At 41.8% G+C, this 20,671-nt stretch overlaps 1 protein-coding gene across 1 annotated transcript in view; it reads right to left on the reverse strand.

The window, feature by feature from the left end:
* Window positions 1–20,671, reverse strand: part of Arhgap21 (Rho GTPase activating protein 21) — a 123,432-nt gene that overhangs the window by 61,915 nt on the left and 40,846 nt on the right. Inside the window, 2 exon segments of the mRNA NM_001191693.1 lie at window positions 7,594–7,618; window positions 9,535–9,714. Of these exon segments, the coding sequence (NP_001178622.1) occupies window positions 7,594–7,618; window positions 9,535–9,714 (205 nt within the window).

Raw genomic sequence — 20,671 nt, forward strand, 5'->3', positions numbered from 1 at the left:
CTCATGCATGGCAGATCGATGACAAAGTACTCTTAGACCTCAGTGGAAGCCAGGCACCTTGAGCAAATGAAGAATACACTGCAGACAGAACCACTTATCAAGCCACAGCAATCAAAAGCAGTGTTGGCTTGATGCAAATAAAACCACCAATGGGCTGGGCATGGTAGCACAAGCCTTCAATCCCAGCCCTCGGAGGCAGAGGCAGGCCCATCTCTGGAGTTTGAGCCCAGCCCAGTCTACATAGGGTCAATCAGGGCTACACAGAGAAACCCTGTCCAAAAACACAAGCAACCATACAAACGACCAACACACAGGATGAGCATCTATAAAGAACCAGCGGTGAGTATTTAGGGCTTCGTAAGACCTACAGGATCTGGTGTGTTCTTTCTTTTTAAACAAACCCGTAACAATATAAAACTCATTCTAGGTTTGGAAAGCATTGCATAGCTTCCACAGGCCAACTTCAGGACAGAGCCATGTTTAGTATGTATCAACCGGAGACAGACACCATAAGTGAGCTGGTTTCTACTATACAGTAACTGGAAAGGCACAGACTTCATGCTAAGAACCATGTAACTCAAAATAAACCATGGACTCAAACCGAGGGCCAAAACAGTGATGGGCAAACTGCAGCTTTGGTTATGACTGATAAATCAGAAAAGCATCTTAACAATATAGGAAAATTCTTAGAGAATTCAAAGTATTAAAAACAAAGTATCACTCACTCAGACTGCACTAAAATAAGAACCTCGTCAGAGGTGGTAAGAATTTGAAAGGTAAGGTCAATGGGCACCCACTCTATTTCTCTAGTCACCAAATTCCCCACCTGAAATACCCAAAGAACGCCTACAAGTATACAATTAAACTGGACGTGCAATCAACTTTGCCTTGTGAAAACGTAAGTTAAAATTATAAACCAAACCACTGCCTGGTCCAATTACAGTAACCAAAGTTTGAAAACAGGTTAACATGAAGCAGAGCGCCCCGCAGAGCGACTGGATGCTTGTGCTGCTAGTGTGTGAGCCAGTGCATGTGAGCACACTGGAAACCAGCAGTGCCCTGTGTGTGCGATGACTCAGCAGCACCACTCCTACGTGCACACGCCTTTGGACTCACATCAGGTAAAGGAAGGTTCATAGCTGTGCTGTCCAAAACAGGCCAGCACTCCTGAACACAGACAGTGGAGTGAACCGATCCAACAGTTCTTCACATCACCTATTGAGATTCAACTGTAACTTACAACTGAGATAAAATACGCCAGTGCAAGGTTCAATTAGCTTAACAAATGTATATTCCCAGATAAGCATCAGCATAACCTGAATATTGAGTTCCCTCGGGCTGAGGACACTGCTCCATCTAGGGGATTTGCCAAATGCAAAGCCACGGTTTCCACAAGCAGCACTGAAAACAGTCTTTGTTTTCCTCAGTCAATTCAAACTGTCTTTCCTACGAGTCTGTATTGGTAGAATCAGACAGCATATACTCTCTTATACTTAGCTCTTTAAAAATTCACTAGAGGGGCTTGGGGATTTAGCTCAGTGGTAGAGCGCTTGCCTAGCAAGCACAAGGCCCTGGGTTCAGTCCCCAGCTCCGAAAGAAAAAAAAAAAGAAAGAAAAAAAATTCACTAGAATGCCTTTCAAAAGCCTGGGTAATAAAAAGGAGATAAACCCAATCCTACTCAAAATCATTTGTTCCCCAGCTACACCGTCAGGAGACTGGAGTGACAGATAGCACAGCCAGGTAGAGAACCAAATTTCCTGGTTTTAACCCCTCCTGTAAAAAGGGGGAAAAACAAGAAAAAAATCTCAAACATAAAAAGAGCCGACAAAATAAGTGAATGGGAAACCACATACTGAGAGTGTAAAACCCACACTAAGAACCCTAACTACATAAAAGTTGGGGTTTTCAAGGAAAAAAAAAAGTACTACCACCCAAGAACAAAACACAAACCTCATTTTAAAAATAGGCAGCGAGGGGGCTGGGGATTTAGCTCAGTGGTAGAGCGCTTACCTAGGAAGCGCAAGGCCCTGGGTTCGGTCCCCAGCTCCGAAAAAAAAGAACCAAAAAAAAAAAAAAAAAAAAAGGCAGCGAGGACAGCGATGGCTCAGTAGCTGCTTCTCCAAAGAACACGGGTTTGTTCCCAAACCCACACGGAGGCTCACAGCCATCTGTGACTGCAGTCCCTGTTCCAGACTTCCAAACACGACGCCCAGACTTACATGCAGGCGAAACACCCATCTATACACAGTAACAAAAGAGTAATTTAAAATAAATTAGAAAATGAACAATAGACATCAACAGTTATTTCTCCAAATAAGTTACACGAGTGGCCAATAAGCCACTAAAGGACGTTTAGAAGAATCCATCAGTTAAAGAGATACACAGCAGAACCACAATGAGATGCCACTTCACACCCACTGTGCTGGCTCTAATATAAAAACAGAGTAGTACTTGGAGAGAATACAGAGACATGAAGCCCTCCCACCACTGCATTGTAGAAAACAGCGTGGCCCACCACTAGGTCTTTATCCCAAAGAACGGAAACACAGACTCATATATTTGTACATATATGTTCACAGTTCCAACCATAACAGCCATAAGGAAGAAACAGTCCAAAAGTCCACTAATGGGCAAATGGATAAGCAGACAACACCGTGTGCGTGCGTGCGTACGTGCGTGCGTGCGTGTGTGTATGTTTGTGTGTAGACACACACATGAAATATTCCAAGCATAGAAAGTTGAGTGCTAATGCATACTACACAGACCTTCCTTATTATCTCATAAAAGTGGCAAAAGCAATTCAGGTTTCAAAACTATAACCAAGCGAAAAGCAAATTTAGACATCAAGGGAGTAAATGTTTCTTGCTCTTAAGCAGAGGCTCAGCAAATAAAAGCCATGTCAGGATGAGGAAAAGAAAAGAACACCTGTTAAATGCCACCCTGCACAAGCCAAATCTGCCCCTGAAGCTGAATGAGACACCCGTTAATAGTGTAAGAATTCAAGAGACTATGGCCCTCTTTCTCCAAACTTTCAAGAGTGGATTCCAAGAGTTAAGCTCTGAGAGGCCACAGCTATGGTCAGAACCTGACAATTCTACCCCTTGCTAACTGCTTAAATGCCGTGTTCCAACTACATCACCTGAACCTAAAGACAATAACTGTTTCCCTGGAAAGCCGTGCTGAGGATTAAGGACCTAAGCCCCAGAACACTGCTGTCATCACCAATCATCTCTCTGTCTCTCTCTCTGTGTATCTCTCTCTGTGTATGTATCTCTCTCTCTCTCTCTCTCTCTCTCTCTCTCTCTCTCTCTCTCTCTCTCTCTCTCTCTCTCTCTCCCCTACTTCCTAAAACATGCTCACGACCAAGACACCTATGGTTGTTGCACTAAGCAGCACCAAAAATTAACAGAAAATATGCAACTAATTAATACCTGTCTGGTTAAACTAATTAAAAACAATCCAGTTAAATAGGAATTACAGGATCCAGCTAAGGGCTCCACAGAGCTCAGTCAGAATAGCTGCATTTGCAAAGCACTGTAAATATGCTTTGGACCCTCTACCATCAAATATCTGGCGATTACTGGCCTGCCCAGAAAAACTATTTGCAATACAATTTCAGGCCCATGTTTTAGTTACATTATTCTAAAAGAATGTGTTTTTCAGAAAAGAATAGAAATAGACCATAAATCCACTCCATTTTCTCAGCTTTGTAAACATTTTTTTCATCACTAAAATTGCATTTCACTGAAGCCCACTCATTCTCCAAACACAATGACTGAGGTACATCTGCATTGGTTCAATTTAATTCCTTCCCGGAGGATTTAGAAGTGCCATGAGAGAGAAGGCGGACAGAAAGCATGGTGAAGGCTGGACCTTATACAGAGAGGTAAGCTCATGAACACGGAGTTTCACCAGGATTTCCCGGACATGCGGCAGCCCTAAATTCAAGTACTTTGGCTTGTGGAGTCTTACACTCTACAGTGCTGTTGTTATGTCACTCTGGGGCAGCTAGTGTCCTTCCTTTGCATCTGGCCAGTCCTGGGTTTCACCACTGTTGGAACACTCTAGTAGGAACTATAGAGGTATGCAGACAGAGATAACAGAATCACAAAGGTCACAACTGAGACAGTTTACACAACTCCCAGGTTCCCCTCACCACATGCTAGAAAACTGGAAAGTCAATGGAACTGAGAGGGAGGGAAACAACAGCAGCCACTATATGCTCAGGACTGTGAGTGTTTACTCCAGTATTTTAAAGGCTGTCAACATGGTATCAACTGTCGAAAACAGCTGCTCTCTCCAAACTAGCCTGCTCTCGTATGGTCCTTTCTTATACTGCATCACTGTACAAACAAACTAAGAAGTGTAAAATAATTTGATGAAACATAAAATTACATCCACGTACAGGATATAAGAATACAAAAGCTAGATACGTTTAGTTATTAAAAAATTACATGCCAAAAGAGATTTCACTAAATAGCCACAAGAAAAGATGTGAATCAAAGTCTCCAATTGCTTTACAGGACGTTGGCATCACAGCAGGGTAGTCCTGCAGTACAGTCCAGCAGTTAGCTTTTTCCCAGGGACACTACACTTTGACTCTGACCACAACACTGGAGGCGGGGATTCTGTTACACTAAACGAAGCTCACACGAAAGAGCTTCATAGTCTCAACAGACTCGGAGATACATTTTGAATGGAAAGAAGACTGAAATAAAAATCATAACATGCGGGGGTTGGGGATTTAGCTCAGTGGTAGAGTGCTTGCCTAGGAAGCACAAGGCCCTGGGTTTGGTCCCCAGCTCTGAAAAAAAAAAAAAAGAAAAGAAAAAGAAAACACAAAACAAAACAAAAACAAAACTATGAACTTAGAGGGTACCCGACATAACTAATCTGAACATTGAGCGCTTTCACAGTAGTCATGTGATCGGGGGGAGCTATTTTAGCTTCTTTATCTACAGAAGAGGGCTATCACCTCATTGTCCGGGTAAACAGATCCCTAACACACACTCTCATGTCTGGTCTGGATTAATGTCAAGTACATGCTAAATCAGACCAACTTCTCCAGGTGCTCTCAAACCTTCTCCCCCCACCCCCTCCTCGAAGGGACAAAGGCCCAGACTTTCTAAGTCACTGGGACACACAGGACATTCAGAGCCCCTTGCGGACCTGTGAAATACCAGCAGCATCACTGTAGTTAGCAAACTTACCCAGAGGTAATCACTCCAGGGAACCTGAGGCATGGCCAGAGAAACCCTTGAGGAGTTATATCCTGGGGTCATACATTCATTGAAAAGATATTCTTTTGGAGCACCCTTGTTGAAGCTACTGTTGGCTGCACTGTTTTCTAGGACAGGGACACATAAAGACAGACTGGCCTTAGCAAAAAGTGAAAATGAGATGGCATTTTTTTTTACAGAAGGGTATAGCCCTAACTATTCTTACTTGATTCTTTGACTATTGGAAAGCTCAAAAGCAAAATTTATCTTACTTTTAATAATGGTGTTAGAGCCACAGCACAAACATTTATTTTAGTCTTCTGGCAATCCAATTAATATTTTCACCCTAAACATTTACCCCAAAACAGAAGCATTTCATGTTTTGATCATAATCCGCCCTCCTCAGACTCTTCCCAGAACCACTCCCTGGTTCCTACCTATCTAACTTCAGGTCCTTTTAATTCATTAACCAATTTCTTACTGTATAACACAACACAGTACTTCTGTATGTGGATAAGCCCCTGTCTTGAATAGAGCAGGGTGGAAATAGGTAAATTACCCTTTCCTCTGAGTTTCTTTCTCTCAGACCTGGACCCTCAAAGGGTTCAATCAAAGCATGTAACTCCATCCAACTAGTTCAACAAGCCAGACAGATGATAACCATCACATGCAGCTGTATTTACTAGGCGTGCATTTCCCCCGTGACAGGCATGAATGGCATCCTTGGTGTGTGTCCTCAGCATCTGCCCCGGCACTTCCACCTAGGGGACGATGGGACGATGACAGAGAACTCAGATGCCCTTTCCTCAGGCTGGTGCTTTTCCTGTCAACTGCCTCTGCTTCTGTCACACCAGAAGCATTTGGAATCTATCCTAAACCCTAGTGAATACCAGATGGTGACAAGAGTGGTCCATCTTGCACAGGTGACATCTATGATCTGTGTTACCTGACCTACACCCTCAGATTATCTTGGACAGTGCTGAAAGAAATTATTTCCTTCTTATGTCAAATGAAAGCATGACAATTTAGACACACACACACCCCACACACACACACCCAGACCACTGAGGACTACAATGGACTACCCATGGAATTCATACAAATGAAATTACTCAGGAAAAAAAATATTGTACTATTGGTACCCATAAATACATTTTTTAAAAATAAGGCAAAAGACACAAAAAGACTATTCTGTATTGTTTTGCTTGACAAGAAGTTCCAGAAAATGCAAAATTCTGTATTGACAAGTTTGTGAGTAATTGTTCAGAGCCAATTGCATTATAAAAGAATACACAGAACTTTCCAAAATGATGGAATGCTTATTTTTTTAATATCATATCTTGAGGAGAATGGAAGGAAGATTCATGGGTTAAACGTTTACTAGATGTTACATGTTATACTTATCATTACTACAAATGTGATATTACTGGTAAAGGTGCATTAAACTTGAACTAGTGGTGAGAAAACAGCAGATAGAACTGCGGGGCTGGATGTCCTACAGGACAAAAAACTCGCAGATTCTGAACAATGCTGAGGTCACAAGACCCAAAAAGAACAAAGGGGAGAGATGAAGACCACCGGGGATCTTAAGGAAGTATCGATACTGAACTCAAAGTAACAACGACAGCAAACCCAACAAAACCCAACAGGACTAGTGGAAACATTGATGTGAAACATTGTAGCTAATCTACTAATACCCTACCAGTGGTAACTCCTTAGTTGTGCTCACTGGATCACAGTTATGTATACTTTTTAGAAGAAAGCACAGAATCCCCGACAGTTGGAAACACACGCAGTTCAAAGCCATTGGATGTGGGTCATAGAAACCAAACTCACGTTTTCCAAAAGAGCAGTAACTACTTTTAATTGGTGAGCCAACTCTCCAACACCAGAAATAAATGACTATTTTTCTGAATTTATTTCATTATAATGGAAACTTTAACTCATTAAAGTTGATTGAAAATTAAAAGAAAACCAAATCAGAATTATTAAGAACTAATCCCTTCTCCATCTGAATAGCTCATGATCTTCCTTAAGTGTATTTATTTTAAGAGTGAGATTAGAAATAAGAAGAACCAAAGCCACCTGATACAGCACACTTCTTCCCTGAATGGGTCACTAAGTTTACAAAGCTACTGACATAAACACCTTCCGTAGTATCTTTTGATGTCCAAAGCATAGACAAGGAAAGCATTTGTGTTCACTGCAAGGAAGTGATGGGATTCACAAAGCTCTGAAGTGACGGCACAATCTTTAAATCCTTTAAACACCTAAAAACTGCTCTCCACTTGGCTTTCAGAAGAAGGTCACCTTACCTACTACACTGCGTACAGTGGGGTCGTTTAGAGAAAAAGTGGTGGTCTTATGGCTTACCTCCTCTGTTTCCATTCTCTTCATCCTGCAAAATAAAACAAGACACACTTGAGCACCAACGATCAACTCTTAGCTCAGCACAAACAAACAAATTATTGGTATATAATAAATACCAACCGGACTCATACTAGAAGGACCTTTGCCAGAAGGAGGGAACTTTCACGAGACAGAAAGGCTGTGAGTGAAGCCCGGTGCAGAAGGAAACTGGCAGTACTGTTCGGAAACGCTGTGTGAGTGTGGGGCCCCTAACTGCGGTATTTAGGTGGAGGCAGCAAACAGCACTTGGTTCATTAGTTACTGTTCTGCAGTAACCATCAAGAACTTTCATGGGCTAACAGCCGCATATTTAAGTTCTTGTTCTCAATTTGGAACTTCATCTGTTTGGTATCTATAGGTTCTTCTTCCATGCTGCCTATATCTAGCTGAGAAATTAGGAAAGCGACTTTAAAAAAAAAAAAAAAACCTAGTATGAAAACACGTTGAGGTGAGTATTTGCTGAGCCTTGGTTGAATCAAAGCTCCTATGCACTGCAGAAATGCAAACGGAGCTTTGGCTGAAGGCTGGTAATTTATTACATAACTCTTGACCTTTATTTTGGCTGCCCAAATGTTGTTTTTCTTCTTCTGGTTATAAGCTCAGTTCTGAGACTAATCGGTTGCCAGCTAAGTGACATAATAGAGACATTGTTGCTATCAATCCTACACTCTCTAAAAACTATAAAACACTTAAACTGGTTTTAAATTCTTTGGAGGCTGGGGGTATATAGCTCAGCGGTGCAGTTCTAACCTAGCAAGTGTCAAGTGTAAGGCTCCAGGTCTATTTTACACACACACACACACACACACACACACACACACACACACACACAATCTTTGAGTGAATTAATAAAATTTCACCATTAAAGTAAAAACATGCATATATATTTCACACGGAAAGCGTATAAAGACCAAAACCTATTTGCATGAATATCTGCACCAAACCACAGGATTACATGGCCATACCGAGCATTACCATCCCCAAGCCCCATTCCAAATGTTTCCTGGGAACAAGGCACTACGGTTGTGTGACTAGTGACTTGCTCAAGGTCACAAAGCTATTGAGAGCCAGAGCCGGGAACTATGGGGACCCAGACTCTGCAGAGTCCACAAATGCTTTCTAATTCAGATATATTTTTTAACCTGTATTTTATTTTATTATTACTTTATGTATATGAGTACACTCTAGCTGTTTTCAGACACACCAGAAGAGAACATCGGATTCCATTACAGATGGTTGCAAGCCACCATGTGGTTGCTGGGAATTGAACTCAAGACCTCTGGAAGAGTCAGTACTCTTTAAGCGCTGAGCCATCTCTCCAGCCTAAGTAGATTATTTTACAGATATATCATCTACATGCTCTTTGTGTTATAAACTAAACCGACAAAGTTTGGACAGTTCTAAGATGTATCTAGCAAATATGTATTATTACCCGAGCTTTTACTATCAATAGATCTTAAAGGCAGTTAGAGGCAGCTGTACCGACACACCACACATGGCCCCTCTCAGCCAAGCATGCTCGCTACTGGAGTGTACTCACACCTTTTACTCTCATCAGCCACGCTCTAAAATTCTGCCTTACTGTCCTATGGTACATGTGAGAGTCAGCAGATTTCTATACTTATTTATTTTCTGTAACAGCAGCGAATTTAACCAACAATGTCCCTGGTCTGCTCAGAGAATACAGAATCTTTCTAAATAATTGGGAAAGTTACATATCACAAAGAGAAGGAAGCTTACAAGCTGCTGAAAAACAGGCAGCAGCATATTTCAGAAGTTCAAGTTTTTGTTAGAGGTTAAAAAACACGAAAGAAGAATTTAAAATGCAAATATAACTGTTTATTTTAAGATAGGAAGGGAAGCTGAGAAGGAGAAGAGGCCCAGAAGAGAGGGGAATTCTCTCACCTTGTATGAGAACTGGATTGCAGACTCCGGGGGATAGACGATGAAGTGTCGCAGTGTGAAGCCGAATCCTTGAGATGTTCTCTTCAGCATGACTGTCTTGGGACCTGGCCAGGAGAACGATTCGTCTTCGGATGGTGACACGGGTTCACCCTGTTCCTTTCCATCTTTATTTTTTGACACCTAAAGGGCAAAGACAAGTGAACACTTAACTACAGATCACAACATACTTCATTTAGGAAAAAAAAAAAATACAAAACATAATTACCTGAATAAATACGAAGCTAGTGGTGAGGAGGGATACTTGCTCCCAAAGTTAGACACACTATAATCATCCAAACCAAAAAGCGGGCACACATGTGCATGCGCTTGCATGTTGCGTGCACATAAGTGTGCAGACACCAGGTGTCTGGTGTCTGCCACCATTCTCTGCCTATGTCCTTATGTGGTGTTTGGCTAGATTAGGCTGGCAGTCAGCAAGCCCCCGCAATCCTCTGAGTACTCACTGAGTGACGGTGCTAAAGGAGGCAGAACCAGTCCCAGCTTGTTAGGTGGGTGCTGGGATCCAAACTCCAGGCCTCATGCTTATGTAGCAAGGCGCTCAGCCTCTGAGCTACCTCTCCACCCAACCCCCCAAACTAAAACTACAAAACTAATTACACCATGGAAAACCAGTGAGCGAGAGACTATTCTTAAAACTTGTTGGCACAAAAGCTAAAAATTTCATAGAAGGCATGAAAGATGACACCAAGGAAACCCCACAGCACGCCGAGGGCAAAGAGGAGAAACAATGGAACACAGAACTATCAGCTAGGAAAGAGACCAAGCCTTTCTACATGGTTCAGTGCAACAAACACTAAAAACAGCAGCAGAAAGGGTCTGAGTTGGAACCAGATTCCACATCCACAGAGATCAAATCCAAAAAGATTTCCACTTCTTGAGGTCCTTTGATCTCTGAGCTTCAGCCTTTGCCTGGCCAACACTAAAAATCTGTTACAGGGTAAAATCAAAAATTGACTCAATACCTTATTCCCTTTTGTACCCTAAGACTTAAGAGACCTGTGCCTCTCCATCCCCACGTCTTCAGGCTTCTCGAAGAGCAGCTTCAATGTATTTCCTCACCTTTGATACTTCAAAACTTTTCAATATCACCTAATTGACCCAGGAAAACCCAGCTCTGCCCACTGCCGGCCTTCACCAGGCCTTTCCAGAGGACGCAGATGCACAGAAACAACCACAGAAACAACGGCTATGCGGATGGACCCCCCTCAAGGCCCAGATCACTAACGTGGAAAGACCAGTCAGTCTGTGCCTTTTGGCTGAAAACTTGAGGACATTTAAAGTTCTTATTGAATAGCGAATGAGTCATTATTAAAATGTCAGCTAATTCTTGTCACTGTGTTGCTGATGTTGGCGCTTTTAGTCAAAGGTACATTGCAGTGTCTTACCCTATACGATCCCCTTTGGCTTTTGAGGAAAGAGCAATACAAAGAGAACTTAATCCCCTGCCCACTCATACCATTCCCATGTTTTCCTGTTTTCTCTTCTACTGACAATGACTAAAATGTCTGTTCTCTGAAAACCCCAGGGCTCTGTAAAGGCCCTGTCTCCTACAGTCCCTAGGACTTATGATAGATTCTGTCAAAGGCTTTTTTCTTCCTCTACTGAGACAGTCATGCGATATATAATTTTTTTCTTTAAATTCATGTACATAGTTTATGGCATTTACTAACTTGGATGTAGTGACCCGTCAGTCCCTTCATTCCAGGAACAAAGCCAACTTGACCACGGTGTATGTATCCTTTGTGATGCGCATCTACACGGTACTTTCCTGAGCATTTCTGAGTCTATACTCGTCGGGGACACAGACCTGTGGTTTTGTTTTTCTGTTTCTCTTTACCTGGTTTGGGTATGACAGTAATGTAAGCTTCGTAGAAGGGTTAGGGGAGTTCAGGCCTGGAATATTTTTGTAGTTGGAAGGCTTTTCATTACTATTTCAATCTCCTCGTTACTTATGTGTCTGTTTAGGTTGTGGACTTCTTGGTTTAATTTTGGTGGTTTGGCTGGATCTAGAAACTCATCATTTTTTTTTTTCCAAATTTTCCAGTTAATGAAGTACAGGTTTTTAAAATACTCCCTTGTATAATCTCAGTGTCTTTGGTGTCTGCTGTAATGCTTCCTCACTCATTCCCAATACCATTAATTTGGGCCTCTCTTCTCTTTGATTAGTTGAGCCAAGCGTCTGTCAATCTCGGCTACCTTCTCCGAGCTCTTGCTCTTAGGTCGGCTGACTTTGCCTTACTCTCCTGTGTGCGCAGCACCGGTTTCTGAGCGAAATTTCGTTATCTCTTGCCACTGACTGCATTTGGATTCGCTTTGTTCTCGCTTTTCCAAGTGTTTGTGTTGCTTCCTTCAGCCACTGTGTGTGCTCTTCTAGGTCTTTCAATGTAGCCACTTTGAGCTGTGCGTTCCCCGACTGGGTCATTTTCAGTGAGTCCCAGAGGTTTTGTTTCCATATTTCATTAAGTTCCAGGAAATACCTTATTTTTCTCTTTGACCCATGCATCACTCAGTAGTAAGTTGTTTAATTTCCGTGAGTTTGTGTATTTACTAGAGATTTATTTGCTGTCAATTTTAAGTTTTATTGCATTGTGGTCATAGAGGATACACTAGTTCTTTCTTTTTTATGTAATCTATAGACATTTGTTTTGTGTTCTAGCACGTGATCTATTTTAGAAAAGCTTCCATGTGCTGCTGGGTAGAATGTGTATTGTTTGGGTGGAGGATTCTGTAGACGTGTTAAATCCACTTGATGTATGATGTCAACTAATGCTGATGCTTTTATTTGTTGTCCCTATGAACTATTAGAGAAAGTCTATTTTTTTTTTTTTTAAATTAGCAGAACTCCCAAAGCTCAACTTCGGCAGACTTGTTAGTGTCTGAATAAATGCCAAGCTCAACGGATGGCCTCTATCTCTAAATTACAAACTGGGACATATTTTTTAAGCTTGAACTTAGAGCTTAGGGTCAAGTTCTGGAATAGAGAAAGTCTATTAAGAACACCAATGTGGGGGTTGGGGATTTAGCTCAGTGGTAGAGCGCTTGCCTAGCAAGCGCAAGGCTCTGGGTTCGGTCTCCAGCTTCAAGGAAAAAAAGAAGAAAAAAAAAAAAAAAGAAGAAGAAGAAAGAAAAAAAAGAACACCAATGTGTATTGTTTGGGTGGAGTATTCTGTAGACGTGTTAAATCCACTTGATGTATGTGTCAATTATTCCTGATGCTTTTATTTGTTGTCTGTATGAACTATTAGAGAAAGTCTATTAAGAACACCAATTGTTAATAGAAGGATGTTAATCCTTGTCTTTAAATCCAGGAGGACTTTCTTTTTTTTTTTAAATAAAATTGATTGTACCAGACTTTGGTGTGTGTGTGTGTGTGTGTGTGTGTGTGTGTGTGTGTGTGTGTATTAATGTACCCGTCCCCTTGATTAGAATAAAGTGTCCCTTTTTACTTCTCCTTAGTTTTAGTTTGAAGTCTAATCTATCAGATATTAGGATACGGAGACCTGTTTGCTGCCTGGTCCATTTGTTTGAAGCGCTTTTGTCCACCCTTCTACTCTAACATGGAATCCATCTTTAAAACTAAGATGTTTCTTGCAAATAGATAGGTGGATTTTTGTTTCTTGATCCATCTAGTCAGTCTGTGCCTTTTGATTCAAGAATAGAGGACATTAATATTTAAAGTTACTAATGAAACGTGAACTGAAGACCACGCTATTTAAAGTTACTACTGGACTGGTGTTAACTGTGGTGCTGACTGCTGTCTGTGCTCCCAGCAGTCCTTTGTTACAGTCTCATGGCTTGGTACTTCGTTCCACACTCTCTACTGTGGTCACTCCTCTTTCCAGCCCAAGACAATGCTTCCCGTCATGAAAATTTTTATTTTTCCTTTATTTAAAGCAGACAGTTTTGTTAGGTTTATTAGTCTAGGCTGGCTGTTGTGGTCCCTTAGGACTTGGAATACCTTGCCCCAGGCTCTTGGGCTTTCAAATTTTCTAGGGAGAAATCAGATGTTATTCTGACAGGTTTTCCTCCTGAAGCTTTCAATATACTTTCTTTTGTTCTACACACTTACTGTTGTTTTAACTATGATGTTCCTGCTATTATCTATGTGGTGCTCTGATTACGTCCTCTGTCTGTGTGGGGTATGTCTTTACTTAGTTTGAGAAAGTTTTCTTCTATGATCTTACTGAAGATCTGATCTATGCCATTGATTTGAGATTCTTTTCCCTCTTATGTGCCTACAGTCCAAAGGTTTGCTTTTTCCTGGTGTCTCGTATTTCCTTTCTTCTGCTGCTTCATTTTCATATTCTTTGTTTATTTGGTCTAGAGTCTCTACTTTGTCTTTGAGTCCTGCTGATCTATTTTCTGTTGGATTCACTCTACTGCGAAGGCATTCACTCCTTTGAGCTCCAGTTGAGTTAATGAGTTTTCAATTCCGTCTTCATTTTAGCTTGAGTCTTCTCCGATGTTTCTATCGCCTTCTTGAATTCTGTCCTTGGGTCCTTCACTGCCTCTGCCATTTCCACCAGCTTGTCTGTGTTTTCCTGGGCATCACTTGGGCATTGATTCTCTTAAGTTCTTTCTCCTTAATTTGACTGAGCTGTTTCTCTGTGGCTTCCTTAAATTCTTTGAATTATTTGATGAAGTTTATGATTGTCCTTTAAATTCTGAGTCTTAGGGTTCTTTTAGGTAAAGAACTTCTCCAGATCTGGTAGGTTTTGGAGAGAAGATACTGACTTGATCTTTCATATTTTACTTTCCAATGAGATCCGGGCATGTGGACTTCTTTTGTTAGTTATAAATCTTATATGGACAGAGCAATTGTAACAGAAGAGAGGATTGTGGGATGGGCCAGGCTAGACCCTGGAGAAGGCTGTGGAAGATCTGTCTGGGTGCAACGGTTAGATGGTAGTGCCAGAGGGACCCGTGGATGATGGCAGTCAGGGCAGTAAGGCAGGTCCTGGTAGAAGCCTACAGGTTGGTTGCAGGACAGGCAGGTATGATTGGACCTGTGCAGACAGCTGGACAGGGACCCCAGTGCAGATGAGGATAGACACTGGAGGAGGATGTGGGAGGTCTGGCTGTCGGGAGAGGTTTCGTGCAGCATGAGAAGGGTAACTGATGGACGGCTCGTGTCCCACAGGAGCACAGCACTCAGTGCTGCCAGCAGGCTTCTTCCATTCTGAGGTGCCAGCAAACTGCAGACCCGACTCCATGGCAAACCAGACTTCTTTAAACTCTTTTCTTTGGGTAACTTCATTTAGTCTCATGTGCTTGATATCATTGACTGATTATATATACATATCTCCCAAGCATATCTGCACTCCAACAGGTAACTTTCTATGTGAGTTGCTGATAAAAAATGCTACCTTTATCAAATAGCAAATGCTTTCATACGCTGACTCTCCTTTCACATTACCATCTACAATCAAGTCTATCTCCACAGTGATTTACTTCGTATGGAGGTGAGAAGACCGATGAAAACATTACACAGCCAGGCCTGTAGTAAGGCAATGGGACTGAGGAACTGGGATGTCAAAATAAACTGCACTGTACAAAATCCATACTAAATAAACAACTGAACACTGACAGTTAAAATGATGTATCGATCAGGCTAGAACTATGGCGCTGCTCTTCAGAGGCCCTGAGTTTGGTTCCCATCGTCCCCGCTGAACAGCTCACGACTGCCTATTCACTCCAGCTCCAGAAGATCCACATCTCTGGAGAACCTGCAATCACTTAGACACACCCACACACAAACACGTATGACCAAAAGACCAACCATATCAACCAAAACAGCACGGTGCGCTGAGATGACAAAATGTCTGCAACACTTAAAAACCCGAAGGTTTAAGTCTAAACACTGCCGAGCCCTGAAAGGAGACTTACACTGTACATGGAGCACATTCATAGTTTAGAGACTTAGTGCCGTTTTTTACACATATTTATCTACAGACTTAGATTTGAATAATGACTCAAAGCAATCCCAATCAAGATCTCAAAACATTTTTGTATGAAAATACAGTTTCTAAAAGTCACCTTATCTGCTAAGATTCTAACTATAAAGAACAAATTCCATATACTCATGCTCTGGTTTCTAAAATAAGAAACCAGATTTCATAAAAAAAGTCTGTTGTTTGAAACTTGTAAGAAAATGAAGACAATTTTTTCAAAGGGGGAATTATCTGTAAATGAAATTTCATCCTGGACTGATGAATGGAACATAAAAATAATGACTTGGAAATCCAATAATTAAAGAAAATGGGCAAGAAATGTGAGCATACCTTACCAAGGAAGCTACAAAATGCTCAACACTGTCACTGATCAGCAAATTCACACTGGGCCACAATGGAAAACCGACAAGGGTTGGCTAGTGAAGCACCTGGAGCGCTCATACACTGCTAACAGGCATCTAAAGGGGTACTAATACTTTGTAAAACAATGTCATTGCTTCATAAACAGTCAAATGTGTGTCTATCATGTGACACAGCCACTTGTTCACAACAGCATCGGTTACTATAAAGTGAAAAATATCCCGAAGGTTTTAAAGCAAACTGAACTGTGACACATCGAACGGAATTAACTACTAAGTTAGAGAAGCTAGACTAGGGGTAGAGCACATGCCTCACTGCTGCACTCATCACACGGCTAAGACTTTTCTACACCACCTGGACGCACACACTGGTCACCTTGATGGGTGAGAGAGAGAGAGAGAACAGTCGGGGGAGGGGTAAGTATATTTACTATCCTGAGCATGTAACATTTTGGTTTTAAAGACTGATTGATTGATTGATTGATTGTGTACACTATTGCTGTCCTCAGACACACCAGAAGAGGGCATCAGATCCCATTACAGATGGTTGTGAGCCACCATGTGGTTGCTGGGATTTGAACTCAGAACCTCTGGAAGAGCAGTCAGCGCTCTTAACCACTGAGCCACCTCCCCAGGCCCCATGTAATATTTTTGTACGTGTGATTACACAACCTAAAATATGTGCAGTTGGTTAGGTGTCAAACATGCCTCAGTAAGAGACTTAAGCAGATGAGATGCAGTGGGATGACTGCCATGAACTGAAAACATGGTTGTCATGGGGAGGAATGTGAAAGTGAACGCAAGGCTGAAATCCAGAGGAAACAGGAACTCCTTCAGCAGCAGCGGTGATGTAATTTAGATCAATGGACAATCCCTTAGAGTTTATTACGACAGACATACTAATGTATTCCTCTCATCATTTAAATTATCAAACATAGATGTGCATAGTAACTATCATTTGAGATTGGAGAATAATAACCCAGTAACTTTTCCTACCCTCATTCCTTAAGAATACAAGATTCTACTGACTCTGCCTTGGCATTTTAAGTTCCAGCTGAGGGGAAGGAGAGAAAACACAGGGCAATGGCTGAGAGTTAGCCCATTTCCTTCCTCTGTAAGGCAGGGTGCAGATTTGTGAGGGTGGACTTCAAATGGCCTGTGGGGGATACGCTTACATCCCAGGGCTGTGCAGGAGCTCCCACAGCAATGCGTTTGCAGTGTGGCAACTGTGACTGTCGGTCTCGTCTGTTGCTTAACTGACAGACACAGTGACCTCCTGTGTATACTTCCAGGTTCCCCAGCCCTCTAAAAAACCCAAATCTGAGAGAGGAAGATAAACTACCACTTTCTAATACACAAAGTCTCCCTCCACAGGTGACTTCAGAGCTCTTCACTCAAAACACAACAAACAAGGAGGATCTGGCCCCTCCTCCCACTGCTCTCTGACCACATTCTTTTCCCAGCGTTCTTATTTGCTTTGATGCCCTTTCCTGACTGCATCTGACACATAAGCATGTCAAAAGACTGTGATTTAAGAATACCAAGAAAAATCAAGTTGAAAAGAGAATGAGAGAACATGCTGTATTACAGAATGTTTGCAGAGAAAGGAGCAGCATCATTAAACATGTGCTGCCCCCACTGTCAGTGAGGCAGGTGAGCAATGGCTGCCGTGATGCTAATGTGCATTCTCCTAATGGCTAATACACACCGAGCACCTCCTTAGCGTGTTTAGTTGTCCTAGTCTATGATTTTCACAAACAAAAGACGCTCTGGGCTTTACTGTAAATGAACTCTTTTCATGTGGAGGCCAACTCTACAATGATTTATCCCTTAGTATGGACGGCTACAATCTGATCAAGAATTAACACCCAGGTGTCTAAGATGAACAAGAAAGGTAGTCCCAGTACTAGAGGTGGGAGAATGGGCTGATGCAGGAGGACTGTAAGGCCAACCTGGGACATACCAAGGCCTCACCTCAGGAAACCTTCAAAACCGAAGGGCTCCCAATGCCAAGGCCTGGGTACGCTCTGTGTGTTTGTCATCTCTTCTGTCTTGTGATCTACGTGTATTTCTGTTCTTAGACATAGCCTAGCATCTTTCAAAATTTCTCTTTCCTTTAGGACTCTAATTTTTAATACTTATACCCAAACTGGGGCTGGAGAGATGGCTCAGTGGTTAGAGCACTGTCTGCTCTTCCAGAGGTCCTGAGTTCAATTCCCAGCAAACATGTGGTGGCTCGCAACCATCTATAATGAGATCTGATGCCCTTTTCTGGTGTGTCTGAGGACAGCTACAGTGTACTTATAATTAATTAATTAAAAATTTTTAAAAGCCCAAACTGTGTATTAAATTCATGTCTAGAATATTCTTTTGATGGACTCATACTCTCGATATAGTCAAGTTTTCAATCACACAGGAACCTCTCCTGGATTATGGGTCCATTCTCTTAAGTCTCCGATTGGTCAGTTACAGCTTCTTTTAGTACATTATTTACACAAAAGAAAAAATAGATGTGGGCGAGCAATTTCACTTTTGCCCTCCACAAGCTGATCTTTTTCAGAGCACATGGTTCAGTTCTTTCAATTTTTCCATCCACCCAGAATACATCCAAGCCCTCCTGGTCTCTGACCTTTCCCCTGTAGGAAAGAAGGGAAGGTTACATTTTCTTTGGCCTGTTTACAAAGAGGAGATAAAAAGAAACATACATGAGCCCGCTTTCACTCCTACATACCCACAGAGCCTTTGATCTTCAGATTTAGTAACAGGGGCCAACTGTGGGCCTCGAGTGGAGAAGACAGCACTCACAGGTCCCTCCAGTTAGGCTCTGATGCACATCTCCCCTGCACATCTCACTTCCCAGCCATGAGCACCCAGCTACTACCTGTGGCTGGATAACAGAGATTAAATTCCTGTGTCCAAGGCCTGCCACCCCATTCCCTTAAAAAAAAAAATTATAACAAGGTCATCTGATTTAACAATAGCTCAAAGTTAAAAGGAACCAAAGGAAAAGACAACAAACGGCTTTAGAACTTAGACACGGTAGACAGAGCAAGTAGAGCAGGTGAGATGCAAGCCACCAAGCATCAAACGGGAAAAGCAGTATCTTTCTAAAAAGGGGAGTTAGCATGGCTAGAATGATGGGAAAGTTCTAAAGGACTGTGTGGTAAGTTCTTTACACAAGTAAGTTTGCCACACACCATGGAAATGCACACCTATGGTGGGTGAATATTTTTGTGTGTAAATCATGTTTGCCTAGAATATGGAAGGCTCTGGGATCAATGACGGGGTTGGAGAAGAAAAGGAGAGGCAGGAGGAAAGGGGGAGACAGGCTGTAACAGGACAGAATGCTCAGTGCATAGTAAGCACAGGTATGTCTCCATATGCACTCATTTGTATTTAACATAGAATCAGGTCATCGTCATACATCCCAGCATGCACTCTTGAGAAAACATTTTGCATCCTTTTGTCTTACAAGGTCCTCATAGAAATTCTACATTATAACAAGGTCATCTGATTTAACAATAGCTCGACAGTCCTACTGGTGAAGAGCTTGTTCTCTTGTAACTCTTACTTACGGGTCATACAGTGTCTTAAAGAAAGAGTCTGTTTGAAGAGCCAGACCTTTTTCATGGCCATCCAACGTCTTTTGGTGATTTTACTGAGAAAACACGGAACTCTGGTTTTCCTTTTATGTCTCTGAATAGTTAACTTTACGGTTGCAACTTTCATCTGGCTTGATGCTATTTTGTTGATGTCTCTAGGATATGGTAGGGGGGGCAAGGACTCTGAGCTAGACTCTTTGATCTAATCCTTGGTTTACAGCTGTAGACTGTGGTCACCAAACTTCTTAAAGTATTTCTGTGCCTTCACTGATTTGCTCTGAGAATGATAAGTTATACCACTAACTCAAATGCCTGATGCCTTCCATTATCTAAAATATTTTGAGTATTTATACAACAGGCAACAGAAGTAGAAAACGCCATACTTTGTGTGATAGATCTCGGGAAACTAGAAAAGCTGCACTTCAGACACTGTGTACGAGGTATGTAACCAGGGTAAACACGAGCATCCACCCCATACACCAAAGAGAAAGAAGGAAGCGGAGCACACGCTAGTCCAGAAATTTTGGATAAGGAATTGTCAACCTAAATAAATAACTATATCATAAGTCTGTTTGTGTCATTATTATCCATCATTTCAAAGATATTTTTAATATGTTTTAAAGGCAGGGTCTCATGTAGCCTAAGCTGGCCTAGAATTTGCTCCCCCACCACCCACGCCCCCACCCCCTGCTCTAAACTGACCCTCTATCTGCCTCCCAAGTGCTGAGACAGCAGATGAGCATTGTCACCTTTAAGTCCTTCGAAAGTGTACAACACTGAAAATAGAACCTCGAAAGTAAACAAGTTTCTTTTGTAAAATAAAATTACACGTCTCACCAACACAAAGATTATTTGAAGTGTCACTGTTCAAACACTGAGATCAAATGTAAAAACATGGTCTTGCCTAAGAAAAAAACAAGACCTTAATATTTAAAACGTTTTACTGATTATTTCTCAGTGTTGGAGACTGGACCCAGGGCCTCAAACATACTCAACATCCCTGAGTCAACATTGCCAGCCCAAACTGTTTAAACCCTAAGTATGATAGAGAAAGGGATTTACAGTGGTTGAGTAACTTCCCAAAACTAGACAGCTAGCAAGCGATGAGCTGGCCTACTTTCTGTAATGCACACACCGTTAGCTGATATAGGATAATATGGGGTTG

This window comes from Rattus norvegicus, chromosome 17, assembly GCF_021556685.1.
Source record: "Rattus norvegicus strain SHRSP/BbbUtx chromosome 17, alternate assembly SHRSP_T2T, whole genome shotgun sequence".
NCBI lineage: Eukaryota > Metazoa > Chordata > Mammalia > Rodentia > Muridae > Rattus > Rattus norvegicus.